The following is a 19,798-nucleotide window of genomic DNA, read 5'->3' as shown; positions in this document are numbered from 1 at the left end:
GGAGAACTTCTTAAGTCACAATAAAATAAAGATGAGTTAAATTATAAAGTTTTGAAAAATTAAATAACCTCGTATTTTATTCATAAAAATTATTAATGGAATCTATTTATTTATTTATTTATTTTTTACTTTCATTTAATATTGAGATTTTTCTTAGAAAAATAAATAAGAAGATAGATAATAACGATAAAGAAATATATAATTTCTTTTTTTCTTTTTCGATTTGATTTTTTGTTATATTATCATAACGTCAAATTTTCCCCATCCTTTTGTTTGTTTTATTTATGGGATAATATTTTGAATAAACCATGTGCGTCTATATTTTAATCTTATGTATTAATCATTAATTTAGTATTTATTAGATATACAACAATTAATTAAAGTTATATATATATATATATATATATATATATATATGTGTGTGTGTGTGTGTATGTGTGTTTATATATATAGTCTTTTCATGAGACATAAGTATATATATATATATATATATATATATATATATATATATATATATATATATATATATATATATATGTGTGTGTGTGTATGTGTGTTTATATATATAGTCTTTTCATGAGACATAAGAAGAAACAAGTTTCTAGTTCACTTGCTTGCTAATATATCATGGCAACATTACCATCCCTTCAATTGTTTCTCCTTTCATTCCTCACATCTATCATTTTGATGACTTTCCATCTAGTTTGAAGATCAAGAAATGTTTACCCCCATCTCCATGCAAGCTTCCAATCCTTGGAAACCTCCACCAACTAGGATCGCACCCCCATCAGTCTTTACATGCTTTGTCTAAGAAATATGGTCCACTCATGCTCATTCACATTGGTAGCACACCGACGCTTGTAGCCTCATCTGTCGATGCAGCCCAAGGAATCTTGAAAACCCATGGTTCATCATTCTCAAGTCGGCCCAATATGAGTATAGTCAAAATCCTTTTCTATGGCGGTAAGAACCTAATATTTTCTCCACAAGGGGAACATTGGAGGAAGATGAGGAGCATTTTAGTCACCTGTCTTGTAAGTAATGCACGTGTTAAGTCATTTCGAAAAGTAAGAGAGGAAGAGACTAGGAATCTGATTGGCGTGCTTGAAGAGAGTCATGGCTCTTTGGTTGATTTGAGTGCATTAATAGTCAAACTTACAAACACCATAATTTGTAAGGTGGCATTCGGAAGGGTACATTCTGGGCCAAAGTTCACAAACTTATTAAAAGAACACGTCGAAATGATTGCAACTTTTAGTGTGGGGAGTTATATTCCATGGTTGTCCTGGGTAGATCGACTGACTGGCTTAGAAGGAAGAGCAAAAAAAGGTGCTGAAGAATTTGACGTGTTCATTGAAGGTGTTATTGAAGAACATGTGAACAAAAAAGGAGGAGCAAAGGCTAAAGGTGATGATGTGCAAGACGTAGTTGATATCTTATTGGAATTCCAAAATGAGAACAACATTATTTCCTAGGTTATCTACAACAGACACAACTTCATACACACCATCACAAGGTCATGCTTTAAAATAAAGAACATTATTAAAGAAAGCATTAATACTACCATATTCATTATCAAAAGAAAAGGTAAACCCTTGTTTTTATAAAGCATGAAAAGAAATAATATTCCTCGCCATTTCAGACGAGAAACAACATTTATTAAAATTTAATGTTAACACACTACTTAGCAACAAAGTATAAACTCCAATCTTGGTGACAGGTGATGCTTTCCTATTCCCCATGATTAAGCTTATCTTCCTATGCTCCACATCCTCACTTCTTCTTAGTCCATGCAAGTTAGAACAAATATGAATACCACAACCGGTATCAAGGACCCAAGAATTAGAATGGGGGTGAGTTATTAGACAATATAGTGTAAATACCTGCATGGTTGGGTTTCACCTTCCCATCCTTCACATCTTGCAGATACTTTGGGCAGTTTCGCTTCCAGTGCAACTTTTCGCGGCAATAGAAGCATTCAACCTCTTTAGGGTTAGCAGAAGGAGTGACAGAACCTTTCTTGGTTCCACTAGCAGAGGAGCCTTCAAGGGACTTTCCCTTGGTGCCCTTCGAGGGGCTCTTCCTCTTCTTCCCTTTGCCTTGCCCGATTACCAAGACAGGGGCCGTGGTAGGAGTAGTAGTGGTAACAACCGACTTACCCTTAACACCACTTTTGGTGGTCTTCAAGAGTCCTTGAAGCTTGTTGAGTGTAACTTCCTCCTTGTTCATATGGTATGTCATTCGGAATTGATCAAAACAAGAAGGTAAGGAGTGCAAAACGATATCAATTGCCAACTCCTTGGGGAAGTTCACATTTAGCTTCAACAACCGATCCACATACCTTTGCATTTTCTGCAAGTGGCCGGTGATGGGTTCACCATCCTTCATTCGGCTTGTTATGGAGTAGATGATTTCATACCTCTCTTGGAAAGCACATTGATGGTAGCGGTCCATCAAGTCCTGGTGCATCTCAAAAGGGTAATAGTCCTCATAGGACTTCTGGAGTTTAACTATCATTATGGCCACCATGATACATGCCACTTTTGTGGCATCTCTCTCATGAGTCCGGAATTCAACGATCTCCTTAGGAGTAGCAGTTGACTCATCAATTTCCTATAGTTGCTTGTCGAGGACATATTCCTTGTCCTCATAGCGAGTGACCATCCTGATGTTCTGGATCCAATCCATAAAGTTGGAACCATCGAAGATGACTCTCCCACAAAGGTTCATGAGAGAGAAGGAGTCGGTAGGGTTTGAGCCAGAAGCATCATTGTTTGAAGACATCTGAAAAGAAGAAAAACAAGTTTAGATTAGATATAAAGATAGTCCTTAATAAAACACCCAAATGTAATATTATGGCTAGGACCCAACACAATATTTTATAACTTAGAAGAGAGATGTCGTAATCCAAGCTATAAAATATTTGAAGGTAAGTGAATGACGATTCACCAATTTCCACCATGAAAAACGAAATAAAGTATCAGGTTTTAATTGGTTTTGAAACTCCTAGATTCTTTGAGATTCATTGAACTTTTCAATGGCATGTTTCAATCTCGAGTGTGCCCTTCAAGTTTTGTGACTGGGATGCCGAGGATCACAAGACAAGGTGTGAAGTAACCATGCAAATTACTTGGTACCCTTAATATTTACCCCTCAATCGATGTGTCGGTTAACCACACGCGCTCCATCGATACTATGATAAACATTAAGTTACCCTTTTCCTACCTTGTTAAGTCCAAGTTAGTGTGTCGGTTAACCACACACGCTCCACTAACGACTTAAACAAAGTGCAAAGTGTAATTTCATAGATTAGCACTTTATTCACATTTTCCTAAAGAAACTAAGATTGGGAATTTATAAAACATTTAGTTACTTTAGTATCATTATACTTTTAATGAGAATTTAAAGTCATTATCCTACCCGTTCGGCTAACGACCCTTCACCAGTCAAGGAAGCAGTGGGTGAGAGTGGACACCCATTAAGCTGTTATTTTATAAGCAAAAACCTTATACCCCCCCCCCCCCCCCCCCCTTTTAGACCGACTTCGTGAATGAGGCATACTAACGATAAAACGACTTTTGTTCTTATACATACATATAAGTATAAGGGTTGAATTTTAACTTTTAAAATTCTAGAGGTTGGAACTAAAGTTTTAAAGTGATCTTACATGTTCCAACACTTGAGGGCAAGTTTTGTAACTTTACAACACCTTTCATCTTTCATAACTTATGAGTTAATGATATAATAAAATGAGTGACTTTTCATTTTACGTAACCTATGTGTTACTTTAATGGACTTTTAAAGGTGTGACTTTTGGTAATCCATAACTTGAGGAAAATTTTTGAATTCCATTAAAACACATCAAAATAAAAAATTAAACTAACAAACAAGTTACAAATAATTCATATGATCTTCTAAACTCATAAGTTCATGAACATGCATATCAACAATTTCAAGAATCATAAATAAACAATATAAAACTTGAAATTTTGATATTAACCATTGTAAATGGATTAGAACAACTATTACACCATCTAAAACAAGTTTTTAAAACAACCATAGGGATGATTTCAGTAATTTACTCTAAAATAAATTTGACAACTATTTTTAGTATTATTGTTTTTTTTTTTTATCTGATGTTTCAACGTGTTGTAACCTAATATATAACGATTAGGGCCAGTCCAAACATATATGGGTCCAGGACGAAAAGAAAAAAAAAATAAAGATTAAAAAAATATTATTTATTATTCACTGTAAACGCATTCAATTAACAATAACAAACAAGCCAAATTTTTTATCGTTTGAGTTAGTTTGAGTTTGAACCAACTTTAAACCCTAAAAATCATTTAAGTAATATATATATATACACACACACACTACATAGCCTAGAAATTTTGGGCCCCTATAGACGTGAGACCTTGGGATCGCCCGGATTGCCTGTCTGGACCGGATTTGATAACGATACATTTTTATTATATATATTTGATTTCTTATCAATTAACGCTTTCATTTTGGACATGTATTTATATTTGCAAAGTCTACATCTTCTAGACACACCCATGTCACCCATGTTTTTTGTGCGCACTCATTCTCTTAATTTATAATTTGTGAACGACTAACTTAAACTCCAATAACGAACTTTACTATGGACTCATTCATCTCAACGTTATAAAATTAATTTATGAAACACCGTTAGTCAAGAGGGGTGACACAATTATATAAAATTAATTTATGAAATAGAGAAAGACCCATGACTCAGGTGTTTCAGCGTGACAAATCGGTCAGCTTACCAATTAGGGTTTATGAAATATTCAAAGTAGCTTTTAATTATGGGTTATTGCTGTAAAAACCCTCATATTTACAAAAAATAGTTGGTTATGCCCAAAGTACAAATTTATGTTCATTAATGCCTAACATTTGAGCAAATTTTACCACGGCTTTTTATCAGGTTAACACCAGGTAGCCGGTGAGTAATCCTTCTTAACAAAAACTTGGTCGCTGCTCACCACCACCGACGCCATGCGTCATCACCACCACCACCACCACCACCACCTTCAGGCTTGTCTCCGGCAACATCCCCTCCCATCTCCAACGGTGTCTTCAACACCCTCTACGACTTCACCATTACAATCACCCAAAAATCTAAGCTTTATTTTCTTGTGTAACCCTAGCTACATGCTTTCACAACCTCCAATGGTCATCATCTCCAACTCCCTTTCTGCCTTCACCACCAACCCCCCAAATAAAACCCTAGCATCCTACATCAGATGAACCCGTATCCACCTCCAACAGACGAAATCGTAGCTGCCTCCATCGGAAGAACTCTGATTCGTTTAGTGCTTCTCAATCTTTCCTCTCAAACAGCGACACCTTAGCAACATTTGGCCCATCCCAGAGTAAAACTTTTGTGTTTCTTTCTCCCTCACGCAGGTATGTAACAACAATAGATTTCAATCGCACCCTTATCCCCTTCTCTTTCTGATTCAAATCGCACCATACCCTCTTCGATTTAACTTGGAGGGGCTATGGCGATGACTGGAAGTCTTTGTGTGTGTGAACAGGGTAGGGAGAAGACAATGGTAGCTAAAATGTTGATTATTGAAGGTTTGTGGAGGTTGGTGGGAAGTGGTTCTAATGGAGTGTAATGGTGGTTTTAAGGTGTTTGTGTGGTGGCTTATGGTATCGGGTTATCGATTTCAGGCATGTGTGATAATGGATAAGCAACAGCCAGAGAAGACGATGAAAAATAGAAGGGGTTTAGGGTTTGCTTTGATCCAAAGTATCATTTCCAAAATCTTGTTTGATTTCTGAATTGAGTTTGAATTCTTCTTGTTTGAGTTCTGAATTGTGTTTGAGTTTTGAATTGTTGAATTCTTCTTGTTTTAGTTCTGAATTGTGTTTGAGTTTTGAATTGTCTTTAGTTCTGAAAATCATTTCCTTGTTTAAGTTGTTCTGAAAATCATCTTTGAGTTTTGAATCCTTGCTTGAATGTGTGTATGTTTGTGTTTCAGTATGTATGTTTGAATGGAGAAGATGATGGTGGTGTGATGATGGGTTTCTGTGATGGAAGGAGAAGGGTGGCGTTGGATGGTGGTGGATGATGGATGGTAGTGGTGGTGATGGTGGATGATGGACAATAATTGTGGTGGTGGTTTGTGTGTGGCTGATGGTGGTGTTGGTGGCAAAAGGTGGTGGTGGTGGAAAAGTGTAGTGGTGGAGGTGATAAGTAAATATAAGAGCTTTTATGACAAAAGTGACCGGCATAGAAGGTAAAATCTGGCTAAGGGGTAAGGGGTAAAAGTGAACCAATTTTCCGGTAGTAAAGGCATCTGTGGTAAAAAAAGACGGCTTCGGGTATAACCGGTTTTTTTGTGTAAAATTATGGTCTTTTATGACAAAAACCCTTTAATTATTGAATTAATTTAATCCCAATTAATTTCAAAATAATTTTCTGATAAATTAATAAAATAATTTCTTCTAAACACTTTTTGTCTTTTAATTGTTCAAATGGTAACAAAACCTTGTTATTATTAGAAATATTAATAAATTTAAGGACTTTGAACATTATTTTCAACATTAAGAAGATCTTGAAATCCCTACTTATCCGCCTTTAATTGTCTACAAAGTGCAATATAAACCATAGCTAAAATTGGGCCTCGAAGAGTTAATCGACAACCATGTTAACGGACTGTCAGTTAACTGTAAAACAATCAACTAGCTACACGTACATATCAATTATTAGTTTATATAATGGTCATTAATTCTCAAGTCACATTAAACAATATTCTTATCATTTTGAATATATTGACAATATCTTTGTAATCTATTAAGAAATATATATATATATATATATATATATATATATATATATATATATATATATATATATATATATTTGTTAAATATTTATATTAAATCTAAAATAAATTAAATAGATTTATGTATGGGTGTTATAAAAGGACTATAGTCCAGTTAGTCTTCTTATTTATTTATTTAATTTATCTTTTACCTTTTCTTTGACATGAAGTTGGGTTCATAATTATTGACGGCGTCATTCCACCTCCGATGAGGAAACTCAATTCATTGGAAAGTGATTTTGCATAGAAGCTTTGAGCAATGAGCAATGAGGCCGGGAGGCCGATGAAGAATGATGGCTTTGGGTAACTGGTCACATTACTAAGATTGATTAGGGATTGTATCAACAATCAACAATGGTTAATACTTAATAGTGGATTTTAGATGGACAGCCTTAGGATGCCACTCTCACAAAATTATTCATGCAGTTTTTTTAGAAAATAAAAAATCTTAAAATAATAAATTAGAAGTGTTTTTATTTAAGGTCCTATGTTCTCGTAAATAAATATAAAAGTATAAGGTTTTAGTAGTTATTTTTCCAACTATGGAGAACTTCATAAGTCACTAAATAAAGATGAGTTACATTATAAAGTTTTGAAAAGTTAAATAACTTCGTATTTTATTCATAAAAATTATTAATGGAATTTATTTATTTATTTTTTTACTTTTTTTTATATTGAGATTTTTCTTAATCTAATAAATTAAAAATAAATAAATAAGAAGACAGATAATAACGATAAAGAAATGTATAATTTATTTTTCTCATTTTTGGCTTTTGGTTTGATTTTTTGTTAGTCTTATTTTTATTATAAAATATTATTATAACGACAAACATTATCATAACGATAGATTTTCCCTTTCCTTTTTCTATATGATATTTTGTTTGGTTTGTTTTATTCTATGGGATAATATTTTGAATAACCCACGTGGGGCACTATTTTCCACTCTTTAATTTGTTTATATTTTCATTCTTAAAGAAGGTATTAGGTTTACATTCTAAAAAAATATATAACGTAAGTATGAACTTATCATTTATCTCTTATTCTTCCAAGAATTTATTATATATATTTTAAATTTAACAAAAAAAAGTTGTGAAAGAAAAGGAAGTCACGTTGTTAAAAGAATGAATCTTATTCTTTAATAATCAATTTTTTTCAAAATATTTACTGATTCATAAAATATGTAATATATTAAATTATGTTCACGTATATATATAAAGAATAATATATATATATATATATATATATATATATATATATATATATATATATATATATATATATATATATATATAACCACATCAAATGACATTTATTTATAAACATTGGTGATTTTTATACTTATACTCATAGATGAACATATGTTTATAAATGACCATGGGTAATTATCATGTGGTTATATGGTTATAGGATATAATTTGGTTATGTTTTGAACCTATCACAATATATATATATATATATATATATATATATATATATATATATATATATATATATATATATATATATATATATATATATATATATATATATATATATATATATAGTCCTTTCATGAGACATAAGAAGAAACAAGTTTCTAGTTCAATTGCTTGCTAATAATATCATGGCAACATTCCCATCCCTTCAATTATTTCTCCTTTCGTTCATTACATCTATCATTTTGATGATCTGTATTCGTTTCAAATTCTTTTCATTTGGTTTGAAGATCAAGAAATGTTTACCCCCATCTCCACCAAAACTTCCAATCCTTGGAAACCTCCACCAACTAGGATCGCACCCCCATCAGTCTCTACATGCTTTGTCTAAGAAATATGGTCCACTCATGCTCATTCACCTTGGTAGCATACCGACACTTGTAGCTTCATCTATCGACGCAGCCCAAGAAATCTTGAAAACCCATGATTCATCATTTTCAAGTCGGCCCAATATAGCTATAGTCAAAATCCTTTTCTATGGTGGTAAGAACCTAATATTTTCTCCACAAGGGGAACATTGGAGGAAGATGAGGACTGTTTTAGTCACCCGTCTAGTTAGTAATGCACGTGTTAAGTTATTTCGAAAAGTAAGAGAGGACGAAACAAGGAATCTGATTGACGTGCTTGTAGAGAGTCGTGGCTCTTTGGTTGATATGAGTGCATTAATAGTCAAACTTACAAACACGATAATTTGTAAGTTGGCATTCGGGAGGGTACATTCTGGGTCCAAGTTCACAAACTTATTAACAGAACACATCGAAATGATTGCTACTTTTAGTGTGGGGAGTTATATTCCATGGTTATCCTGGGTAGATGGACTGACTGGCTTAGAGGGAAGAGCAAAAAGAGGTGCTCAAGAATTTGACGTGTTCCTTGAAGGTGTTATTGAAGAACATGTGAATAAAAAAAGAGGAATGGATGCTAAAGGTGATGATGTGCAAGACATAGTTGACATCTTATTGGAATTCCAAAATGAGAACACAAGCGACTTTACCCTTGACAGCGATTCCCTTAAAGCGGTTATTTTGGTATGATTTTTTTTTCTCAAGGATAACGTGACATTAATTATTATACTTAGAGCATCCACAATGCATAGTTCGCTATGAGAGTTTAATGAGATGACATGCTTAATTGACATTTACCGGATTAAACTCTATCATCGTGAGATGCCACCATTGTGGGATGTCATGATATAGAGTTTCATGGCCATAGAAGTCTTCAATTGGAAAAAAAAAACCTTTTACTTATCTATAGCTAGTTGCTTAGTAACTTCCTACATATCTAAATTATTGTGTCTTGATTATATATATATATATATATATATATATATATATATATATATATATATATATATATATATATATATATATAGGATTATTTGGAAAACAAAAAAACCCTAAAAAAACACTAAAAATCATAAAAATACACAAAAAATACTTAAAGATCACAAAACTTTTTTTTTTTGAAAAAATTGCAGCTTTTTATACAAAATATTTTATTTTTACAAAAAAATTATTTTTTTATTGTTTTTCAGCGAATTTTAACAAAAACCTGTGATTTTTTATAAATTTTTTTTTGTGATCTTTAAGTATTTTTTGTATGCATTTTTATGATTTTTAAGGTTTTTTTAGGGTTCTTTTGTTTTCCATAGAACCTATATATATATATATATATATATATATATATATATATATATATATATATATATATATATATATATATATATATATATATATATAGATCCAGTAAGAATTTTTTTTTTGGTAGGAAGGTAAGAAGTTTTTTTTCTACATATTTTTTTGACGAACAAAATAAATGAATCACTAGATGATTCATTTGTAAGATGATTCCCAAGAAAAAATTCCCAAAAAAACATCTTTATGATTCATTTTTTAGTAAATTAAGAAAAAAAATAATTTTTATGATAATTTTAGTGAATAACAACAAAATCATTGTATAAATGAATTATCGAGATGTTTTTTTGAGAATTTTTTTCTTGTGAATCATCTTACAAATCAATCATCTAATGATTCATTTTGTTTGTTAGCGAAAAAAATATGTAGAAAAAAAAAACTTCTTACCTTCCTACTAAAAATTTCCTTCTCATTTAATCTTGACTATATATATATATATATATATATATATATATATATATATATATATATATATATATATATATATATATATATATATATATATATATATATATATATATATATATATATATATGGGCGGATGCAAGATTTCACAGTAGGGGTTGCACGATAATAGAAAAAATAAAAAATTTAAAAATTTTCGAAAATCTTTCCATTGCGGCCATAAAAGTGAAGGGTTGTCGGTGCCACCGGTGACCCTCCTAAATCCGCAAATATATATATATATATCACGTGGGCATATATTTATGTATTGTGCTCGATCTAGCAAATCAGAATAGTATGAACAGTATTGTGTTGGACATAATTTACTTGGCTTCAAGTGTATGTATGTAGGTACGTAAAGCATAGATATCAAATTTAAACAAGATACGCATGCATGCAAAGGTTTTGATTCAATTACTTAATTAAGTATGCGACTTTGCATTGAAAAAAAACTGAACTTTTTAGTTGCTTGCTTGTAGCTGTATTACATATGAAGAAAATCAAATTAAAACTAATAAACTTAGACATTTTTTGTTTATTATTTATAGGATGTATTTGCCGGGGGAACGGATACTATATTCAACACTTTGATATGGGTACTGAGTGAGCTAATAAGAAACCCAAGAGTAATGAAAAAATTACAGCAGGAAGTTACAAAAGTGGCACAAGGGAGATCCATGCTTTTGGAGGAAGATTTTGAGAAAATGGAGTACCTAAAAGCTGTGATAAAGGAGTCCTACCGATTGCATCCTCCAGCCCCATTTCTTCTTCCTCGGGAATCAGTAGAAGATGTGAATATGATGGGATATGATATTCCAGCAGGCACACGAGTGTTTGTCAATGCCTGGGCAATAGGAAGAGATCCTACGGTATGGGAAAATTTTGAGGAGTTTAAGCCTGAAAGATTCTTGGACAGTTCCATTGACTTTAAAGGGCATCATTTCGAGTTGATTCCATTTGGTGCCGGCCGTAGAGGATGCCCTGCAATTCATTTTAGTGTAACTATCTTCGAGCTTGTATTAGTAAATCTCGTATACAAGTTTGATTTTAGATTGCCAAATGGAGAGAAAATTGAGGATATGGACATGAGTGAGAGAAATGGGCTTACAGTCCATAAGAATGTCCCTTTACTGGTTGTGCCGACTCCTCGGTAGCTTCATTGTTTGTCAACTTCCAAATGACGACGTCGGTAATAATTTGATTTTGGGTGTTGTTGTCTACTATCTTTGACATCTCCTTCAATATCTTAGCTGTTTGTGAAGTCGGCGTCTGTTGCTTTGCTTAGCGTTCTCTTTGTTTGGATTGTTTGTTTACTTTGGTTTTTTTTCTTGTGACGTTGTTTGTTTCTGTCTTGTTGTCGTTCTCCTCCTTGGTGATTTCTTATAATGGAAGTTTCCATATATTGTCTTCTTTGTTGTTCAGAAAGAATATATATATATATATATATATATATATATATATATATATATATATATATATATATATATATATATATATATATATATATATATATATATATAATGCGAATTGGGCACGACCCACGAGTTGCGTAAGGTTTTAGTTAGAGTGGATATCGGAGGAAGAATCCACTGAAATTAAAGTGTTATTATGTTTAAGAAAGTTAAGGTGCATTTCTACAAAGGGTAAAAACCAAAGTCTGTTCCATTGTTTGGCATGGCTTTCAGGTCCAAGAATGTCTATATCGGTTATTGGATCAAATTACTTTGTATTAATAAAAATATATGTGTTATCATATTATATCTTTTAATTAATGTGTTGCCACTTGTCAATCTATTACTTTTTCATTTTAAATGTATTAGACATCTTCATTAATTTGATGTTATTTGTCAATATATTTATTTTCTATTTTAAATTTAAATTTAAATTTTCAATTTTATGTTATTGTTTTCATTAATTCACACATAAAAAATGTCTAATATATATTACAAATTAATTTTACATATTTATTTAAATCAATAATTATAATTTCACATAACTAATAAAAATATCTCTTAATTAATAATTTATTTAAAATAATTGATTAATAATTTTAAACTTTTACTATAAAAATTTAATTAATTTTATAATCGTGTTTCCATGGGTAATAAACTAGTAATTAATATATTAAACGAAAATAAATACCTTGAAGTGTGTCAACCAACTCCTAGATGAAAGGTCAAGAAATTCTTTAAAAGTTAAAGTTAACTGGTAGTGAACTTTTCTCCTTTGATCCTTCCAAAATCAACTGCATTTTGATTCCTAAAAACATCTCGAATCCAATAGTAAATCGAGGATTCAAACTCACGGGTGTCCAATTTAATAGAGATCACAAAATTAAAAAGTCGAAATTTTTTGGTTATCGGTTCAAGTTCTTTATAATACTAGCTAATGTCTTGTAATTGTCCAAGAGTTTTTACATTTTAGAAACAATATATAAATATATGGTTGCTACTTGCTTATACTACTTAACATAAAAACACAATAAAAAACAAATGCGATAACAGGAAAAGAAGTAACCATTTTATATAATTTATATGTAAACAAAATATTAGTGTGTTTTTATATTATGTAAAATCTATGATCTAACTAACTTAAATATACCTTTCGTATCGGTCATGAAATTTGTGCATAATAATAATGTTATTTATGAGATACAAACTAAAAAAATATGATACGTCGTTTTTCAAATTGTACCAATTTTTTTTTTCAACTATCAAAATTAGGTTCCAATTTGTTGGTAGTTTAAGATTATGTAAAATTTCACACGTATACTATTGTCTTGATAGTTAGGTAGCTTAGATATGCTCATTTCATGTACTATGACTGTGATTAAAACAATACAATACAACCGTTTTGAAACCATGCGCTCGATGTGGCACAAGGGTTCAATTTTTCTTCTTTATACAAATTATAGTTCAACACTTTATCTCAACAAAGTAAACACTATTCTACTTGTCTCAAAAAGACAAATAACAATAAAGTAAGGATTGATTTTACCGATTACCTCAAAGAACAAAAGAGACAGAGAAGGAGACGAGTCAGTAGAGGGTTGAGTGGCAGAACCACCAAGTAACTGAGGGCATAGGAGAGAGGCAGCAGGTGGCCGAGGTTGGAGACGCACTTAGGACGGAGGAAGCCAAAGATTTGGAGGGTGGCAGCTGCGATGTCAAGGTCCAAAGACCAAAAACGTGTAATTTTTGTTTAATTTTAGGGTTTTCTTTTAACTTTCTATTTTATTTCTTTACCCAACTTCCATATTTTTTGACTTATTTTTATAAACTAAATAGATCAAAATTGAATATATATTGTTATGATAAAAGATATCTTTATTTTTGTTAACAATATTCTATTTATCTGAATTCTTTTCTTTAACTTTTGGTATCAATAAAATCTGTAAAAATCTTTTTTTGTCGTCTCAAGTGTTGCCGCAGCCTATGAGTGTCCATCTAAAATTTTCAAGGTGTCCTTCTAAAAATCATAATGTAATATATAAAAAAATTTAAACACAAAGGGTGTTTACGGACACATTCGAGTGTCCATCACTTCCAATTATCAAAAACTCTTCTTCTTGAGTCAATGTAACCATTTTAGCCTTGGGTTCAACACTTAATGGACCATAATAGTCACCACTTGCTCTTATGCCATGTGAGAGTTTCCATAGAATAGAATGGGTAACATCCAATTAATTTAAAGGAAAATCTTTAGAAAAATCTTAATATTTTAAAATAAAATTTAATAAAATCATAAATTTTATTTTTTTAAACAAAATTAATCATGAATTTTTCACTTTTTGAATAAAAAATCCCAAGAAACCGGTTAATTTATTCACTTTATTCCTTTTTTACTAGTTAACGGGTCATGAAACCAAATCGTTAATTTTTCGAAAATAATACGATTATTTTTGCAGATTTCGTCAAAATTTGTAGATAATATATAAACATATTTACATATTTATATCTATTTTTACGTATTTGTGTATTTTTAAATTTTTATATGTATATATTAACATATTTTTATGTATTTTAAATGTCTAAACGTGTATTTTTACTTATATGTATTTTTAACCATTTTACATATTTTTTTTATGTATTTTTTGTGTTATATTTTATGTATTATGTATATATATATATATATATATATATATATATATATATATATATATATTTTATTTTATGTACTTTTACATATTTATGTATTTTTTAAAGTTTTTTATATAGATGTTTATGTATTTTAAATGTATAAACGTATTTTTTACGAATTTATATGTATTTTTTTAACAGTATTTTACATATTTTTTGTGTGTTTTCTATGTGTTTTCTATGTATTATGTATTTATATGTATTTTTGTGTATTTATGTATTTTTTTTGTTTTTTTTATATAGATGTTTATGTATTTTTATGTTTTTTTAAATGTTTGATCGTATTATTTTTACGTACTTCAAGTTGTCTTCACCATTTCATCTAATTCGCACAATACTTCGAGTACGTCTATATGGTTTTACTACATAGCCATATATTTTAAGTTTTTCTCATTCGATGTTTAATTTCAAGATAAGCTAAAGGGAAAAACTTAAAATATATGGATATATAGGAAAATCATCAAAACATATTCAAAGAAGTTGTACGAATTAGATAAAATTGTAAAAAGACTTGAAATAAAAAAAATCATAAATACGTAAGAAAAATATAGTTATACCTTTAAAATACATAAACATTTATATAAAAAACTTTTAAAAAAATACATAAATATATAAAAATAGATATAAATACGTAATACATAAAAAACACATCAAATGTAACACCCAGACCAGGTATTATTCACATTTTGGTCCCTTATATATTGAATTAATGCTTTTGGACCTTGTAATTAGTAAGTTTGGAGGAAGGAGGGACTGTTTCTGCCAATTCAGGATTTTAGAGGTGGAGCCCGAACGCGGGGGTTCCCCTGAGGAATGCGCTACATCCCCGTGCTGAATGCAAACCCTAACTTTTAGGGTTTGTGACCTATATAAATAATATTATGTCCCATACCTCAGCCTCCTTACCAACCTCTCAACCTCAGAAAAACCCTAGATAGCATAATACTCCTCATCCTTGTGTGATTTTGATCTTGTGAATCTCATCTTGGTGGTTTTAAGCTTGGAATGAGAAAGAAGAAGCCAGTGAAGGAGAATTTGAGTATCTTGAGCTCAAGAATGCGGGATAGCATCATAATTTGGTACTCTTTTGAGGTAAAAAGCTCACAACTTGCCTCATGTATGCTTAGGTCTATGGTAATGATGTTTTGGACCTTTTTGGTCCTAAGAATGGATTTTTATGGTTCAAATCCATTTTTAGACTTAGGAGTGTCACCCTTGATGCTATTTGAGTCTCTAGGACAGAAAAGTTGCCATCTTTAAGGTCTTAATGGGTTCATGCAAGAGTTATGGCCATCTTTCTGGAAGTTGATTGCTATTTCTTGGGATTGGGACTTTTAGGGACATGCAAAGTCACCAAGTCCATGACTTTATGATTCTAGAGGTCCTAGATAGCTTGGATCTATGTTTAGAAAGCATGGCTTAAGCATTAAGTGCTTCATGGAGAATTTTTGGAGTCTAGATGTGAACGCCCTGCGTAAGGCTCGGGAATGCGTTGCGTTCCCATCGGGACTCGCGATCTGAATCGAAGAGGAACGCCCAACATTCGTTGCGTCAATAGGCTTCTTTGGTCCATTTCTTTGGACTATACAGCTATGGGCCTTGGTGGATCATTCTTTTGGGATTTTACTGGACTATATTACATGTTGGGCTTGAAGGAAGGCCCATTTGAGAAGTTGGACCCAATTTAGAAAATTGGGCCATAAGCCCATTAGTTGTCTTGGAAAAGTTATATAGAATTAGGCCCTTCCATGTTATGGATTTGGGCCTAGGTCATGGACCAAATTAGATCAGGGGTAAAATTGTAATTTTACCCTAAGAAGGATTAATGGAATTTGACTGAGTGTTATTTGGTAATGATAGCTCGGGGAGTCTTCAGGGCAGCCACTAGAGGTTCCCTACCATAAGATTTAACATTCAACTTTGCAAGGTGTGTTTCCTCCTATAGGAATGGGTCGAAAGCACCAATGTCGGTCCGTTTATGTATGTTAGTATGTTCCGGACTAAGGTATGATGCCGGACAATGCTCGATGCAGGTTATTATGTTTTCGGATTTTGATCCGATGTCGGGCAGTTCCCGAGGAATGTTTGTATGCTTTATGTCTTCGTGATTCTTACATGTGCTTGTTTTATATGTTTCCGAATATCGGTCCGATGTCAAGGAAAGCCCGAGGAATGTTTGTATGCTTCCGAATTTCGGTCCGATACCGGGCGGGGTCCGAGGAATGTTTATATGTTTATGTTATGTAATTATTTATGTGTATTTGTTGATATGTTATATGTATACCAAGCTTTGCTCGATGCCAGGCGGGGCCCGATGCTTGATTTTTTTAGATGTCGGGCGGGGCCCGATGTAGCGGGTAAGGCCCGTGTTATATTATGTGATTATGTGATTATGTGTATGGTATGTGGTAGTTTAGGGAGACTCACTAAGCTCCGTGCTTATAGTTTTTAGTTTTGGTTTCAAGTACTTCCGGTAGCAAAGGGAAGAGCTCGAGATGACTACAGTGCACACACTATTATTTTAGCCTGGGATGTTTTTACTCTGATATGTTTGACAATATGTTTATGATGTTGTGAGAAACAATGACTTATGATTTTTATGTGATGTTTTGATAACTATGGTTTTATTAATAATTTAAAACGAAAATTTTAAACTGTATTTTTGGGATGTTACATCAAAATACATAAAAATATGTAAAATACTTAAATATACACATACATAAGTAAAAAATACGTTTATCCATTCAATATATATATATATATATATATATATATATATATATATATATAAATGCATAAACATCTATATAAAAAACTTTTTAAAAAAAACATCAATACATAATACATATAAAAAATAACACATATAAATAAATAAAAAATATATAAAATACTTAAAAATGCATATAAATACATTAAAAATATGTCTATAAATTTGAAACACATAAACAATGTAAACATGTATATATAAAAACTTACAACAAGAAATAAATACATAAAAGCATATATAAATACATAATACATGAAAAATAGCACATAAAAATACATAAAAATGTGTAAAATACTTATATATATATATATATATATATATATATATATATATATATATACACACACACACATAATAAAATACGTTTATACATTTAAAATACATAAAAATACGTAAACATATACATATAAAAACTTAAAATTTACAAAAGTACGTAAAATAGATATAAATACGTAAAAAAATACATTTATAAAATATATATAAGTTTTGACGAAACTCGCAGAAAGGCTCATTATTTTGAAAAAACTAACGATTTAGTCTTATAACCTGCTGAACATGTCAAAAAGGGCTAGAGTGAATAAATTAATCGGTTTTTTGGGTTTTTTCTATTCAAAAGGTTAAAAAGTCGGGACTTTTCTATTCAAAAAATAAATTTTTGGACTTTACTAAAATTTTTTCCAAAATATTAGGACTTTTCTGTCGATTTCCCTTTTAACAAAAAATTAATTAATGTTCATCAAATCAGTAAATAAGGGAAAAAAACATAAAAATCAGAGCATACAAAGTTTCTAAACCCCGGGCCTTTCAAATTAGATAAATAAATAAAAAATACCAAGAGACGCTCTGTAATAGATCAAACACTCATCTCAATCAACATCACCCTGTAGGAACATCTACATTTTCTATTTTCTTAATAAAGGGAATTATTGTCTTTTCAGTAAACTATAATACTTACAAGTTACAACATCCATAAGCATTTAAAGATCTGAATGTGGTGAATTGGGTGTATAAGGTTGGAGGGAGCGGTGTCAAACTGTAACATACATGTTTTGAAATTGTGTTTCGTAATGAATAAAATTGTGAAATACTATGAAAAATTGAGTGTTGAGTTATAACAGATGGTTTTTACTAGAAATGATGTAAAACTATGTTTAGATTCACTCAGAAAATATTGGAAGTCTTATGATATTCCAATTAAAAGCCAAATAGTGAAATTTAGCGAAAATATAAAATTTTAAATAAGTAAAATTTTATTATTTGATGTTGTAGAAAATCTCGTTAGAAACTTGTAGGTGAAAACCTCGTCGAAATCCGAGTTATAACGAAGAAGTTATGACCAACCGAAGATCCGCGACAAAACCGGCACGGCGCCGAATAACGTAAGTGAGTTTTTGATAAACTACTTTTTAGCTTTAGTAATCTAAATGAAAGTCGTAGTATTCGTTAAACCGAGAAATTCGATAAAAAGAACGCCAAAATCTGACTTCGTATGAGGAAGTTATGATTTTTCGAAGTTTCAACTTATCAGTAGACAGCTAAAAACTTGAATTTTAGATCGAGCGATATTTGGCCAATACATCATAAACGAGAATCTAAGGTCTTGTTATTTGTAGTACAACGGTAAAAAGTCTGACGAAAACGGATGTCGGATGAAGAAGTTATGAATTTTTAACGGATTTTCCTGTCCCGGTCTGTTAAAAATAATAATATTAAAAATAAATTCAAAATTAGCCAACGAAGTCTAAACGAAAGTTATATAGCATGATTTTAGCTACACGTGCATATAAAGAACGTAAAAAATGGAGCTCGTATGCGAAAGTTATGGATTTTAGAAGTTCGGGACCCGAAAACCGAGAAATCTCGCATGAATAGTATCGGCCACGTCACCTCGCACGAAGCAGGTGCGTCACCGGAGTCGTGGCCTTGGCTCGCAGCGCCACGTGTCATCCTTGCGTGCCCTTCGTTGTTTCTGCCACCAGATACCTTCGTTATTGCCACGTCCCTCGCACGAAGTAGCTGCGTCACCGGAGTTGTTGCGCGTCCGAGGTGCGACGCGTGACGCGTCCGAGCCTCGCTGGCCTTCGCAACTGTTGCCACCGAGCTGCTTCGCACCAGCTTCGTTACCCCTTCCGGACCGAGCCTCGCAGATGCGACGTGGACCCTTCCCAGCCACTAGGTCCGAACCCTCTCACCCTATATAAAGGGAGGCTGCGAGCCTTCCCAGGTAACTTTGAAAATTTTACACTTTTTTACCCTAATTCCATATATTCACTATTTTGACTTTTCCCGTAGCCCTGATATCAATTTTAGCACCCGAAACACGCCCCAAGACCCCCCGAGAAGCCCGGAAATTTTATCTTTTCGGTTTTGAAGCCCTACCTTCGCAGAGCCCGATTTTCAATTAAGATCCTGGTTTTCAACA

The 19,798-nt window shown here is 31.8% G+C and overlaps 1 protein-coding gene, 1 long non-coding RNA gene and 1 pseudogene across 2 annotated transcripts; all 3 read left to right on the top strand.

Moving 5' to 3' along the window:
* Window positions 1-1,007: 1,007 nt before the first annotated feature.
* LOC145002459 (cytochrome P450 Tp4149 pseudogene) lies at window positions 1,008-1,475 on the top strand (annotated as a pseudogene).
* A 3,240-nt stretch (window positions 1,476-4,715) lies between these two features.
* On the top strand, window positions 4,716-5,946 carry LOC145000812 (uncharacterized). The gene is made up of 2 exons (XR_013661378.1): window positions 4,716-5,430; window positions 5,562-5,946. It is a non-coding gene; the product is annotated as an uncharacterized LOC145000812 (long non-coding RNA).
* A 2,489-nt stretch (window positions 5,947-8,435) lies between these two features.
* LOC145000733 (cytochrome P450 Tp4149-like) lies at window positions 8,436-11,690 on the top strand. The gene is made up of 2 exons (XM_078960031.1): window positions 8,436-9,360; window positions 11,019-11,690. Exons 1-2 carry the CDS (start codon window positions 8,461-8,463, stop codon window positions 11,622-11,624), a joined length of 1,506 nt encoding a protein of 501 aa, XP_078816157.1. The 5' UTR covers window positions 8,436-8,460; the 3' UTR covers window positions 11,625-11,690.
* The last annotated feature ends 8,108 nt before the right edge of the window (window positions 11,691-19,798 follow it).

This window comes from Lactuca saligna, chromosome 1, assembly GCF_052625555.1.
Source record: "Lactuca saligna cultivar CGN05327 chromosome 1, ASM5262555v1, whole genome shotgun sequence".
Lineage (NCBI taxonomy): Eukaryota > Viridiplantae > Streptophyta > Magnoliopsida > Asterales > Asteraceae > Lactuca > Lactuca saligna.
The sequence above is the reverse complement of the archived record's forward strand: the minus strand, read 5'-3'. Positions and strand labels throughout refer to the sequence as shown.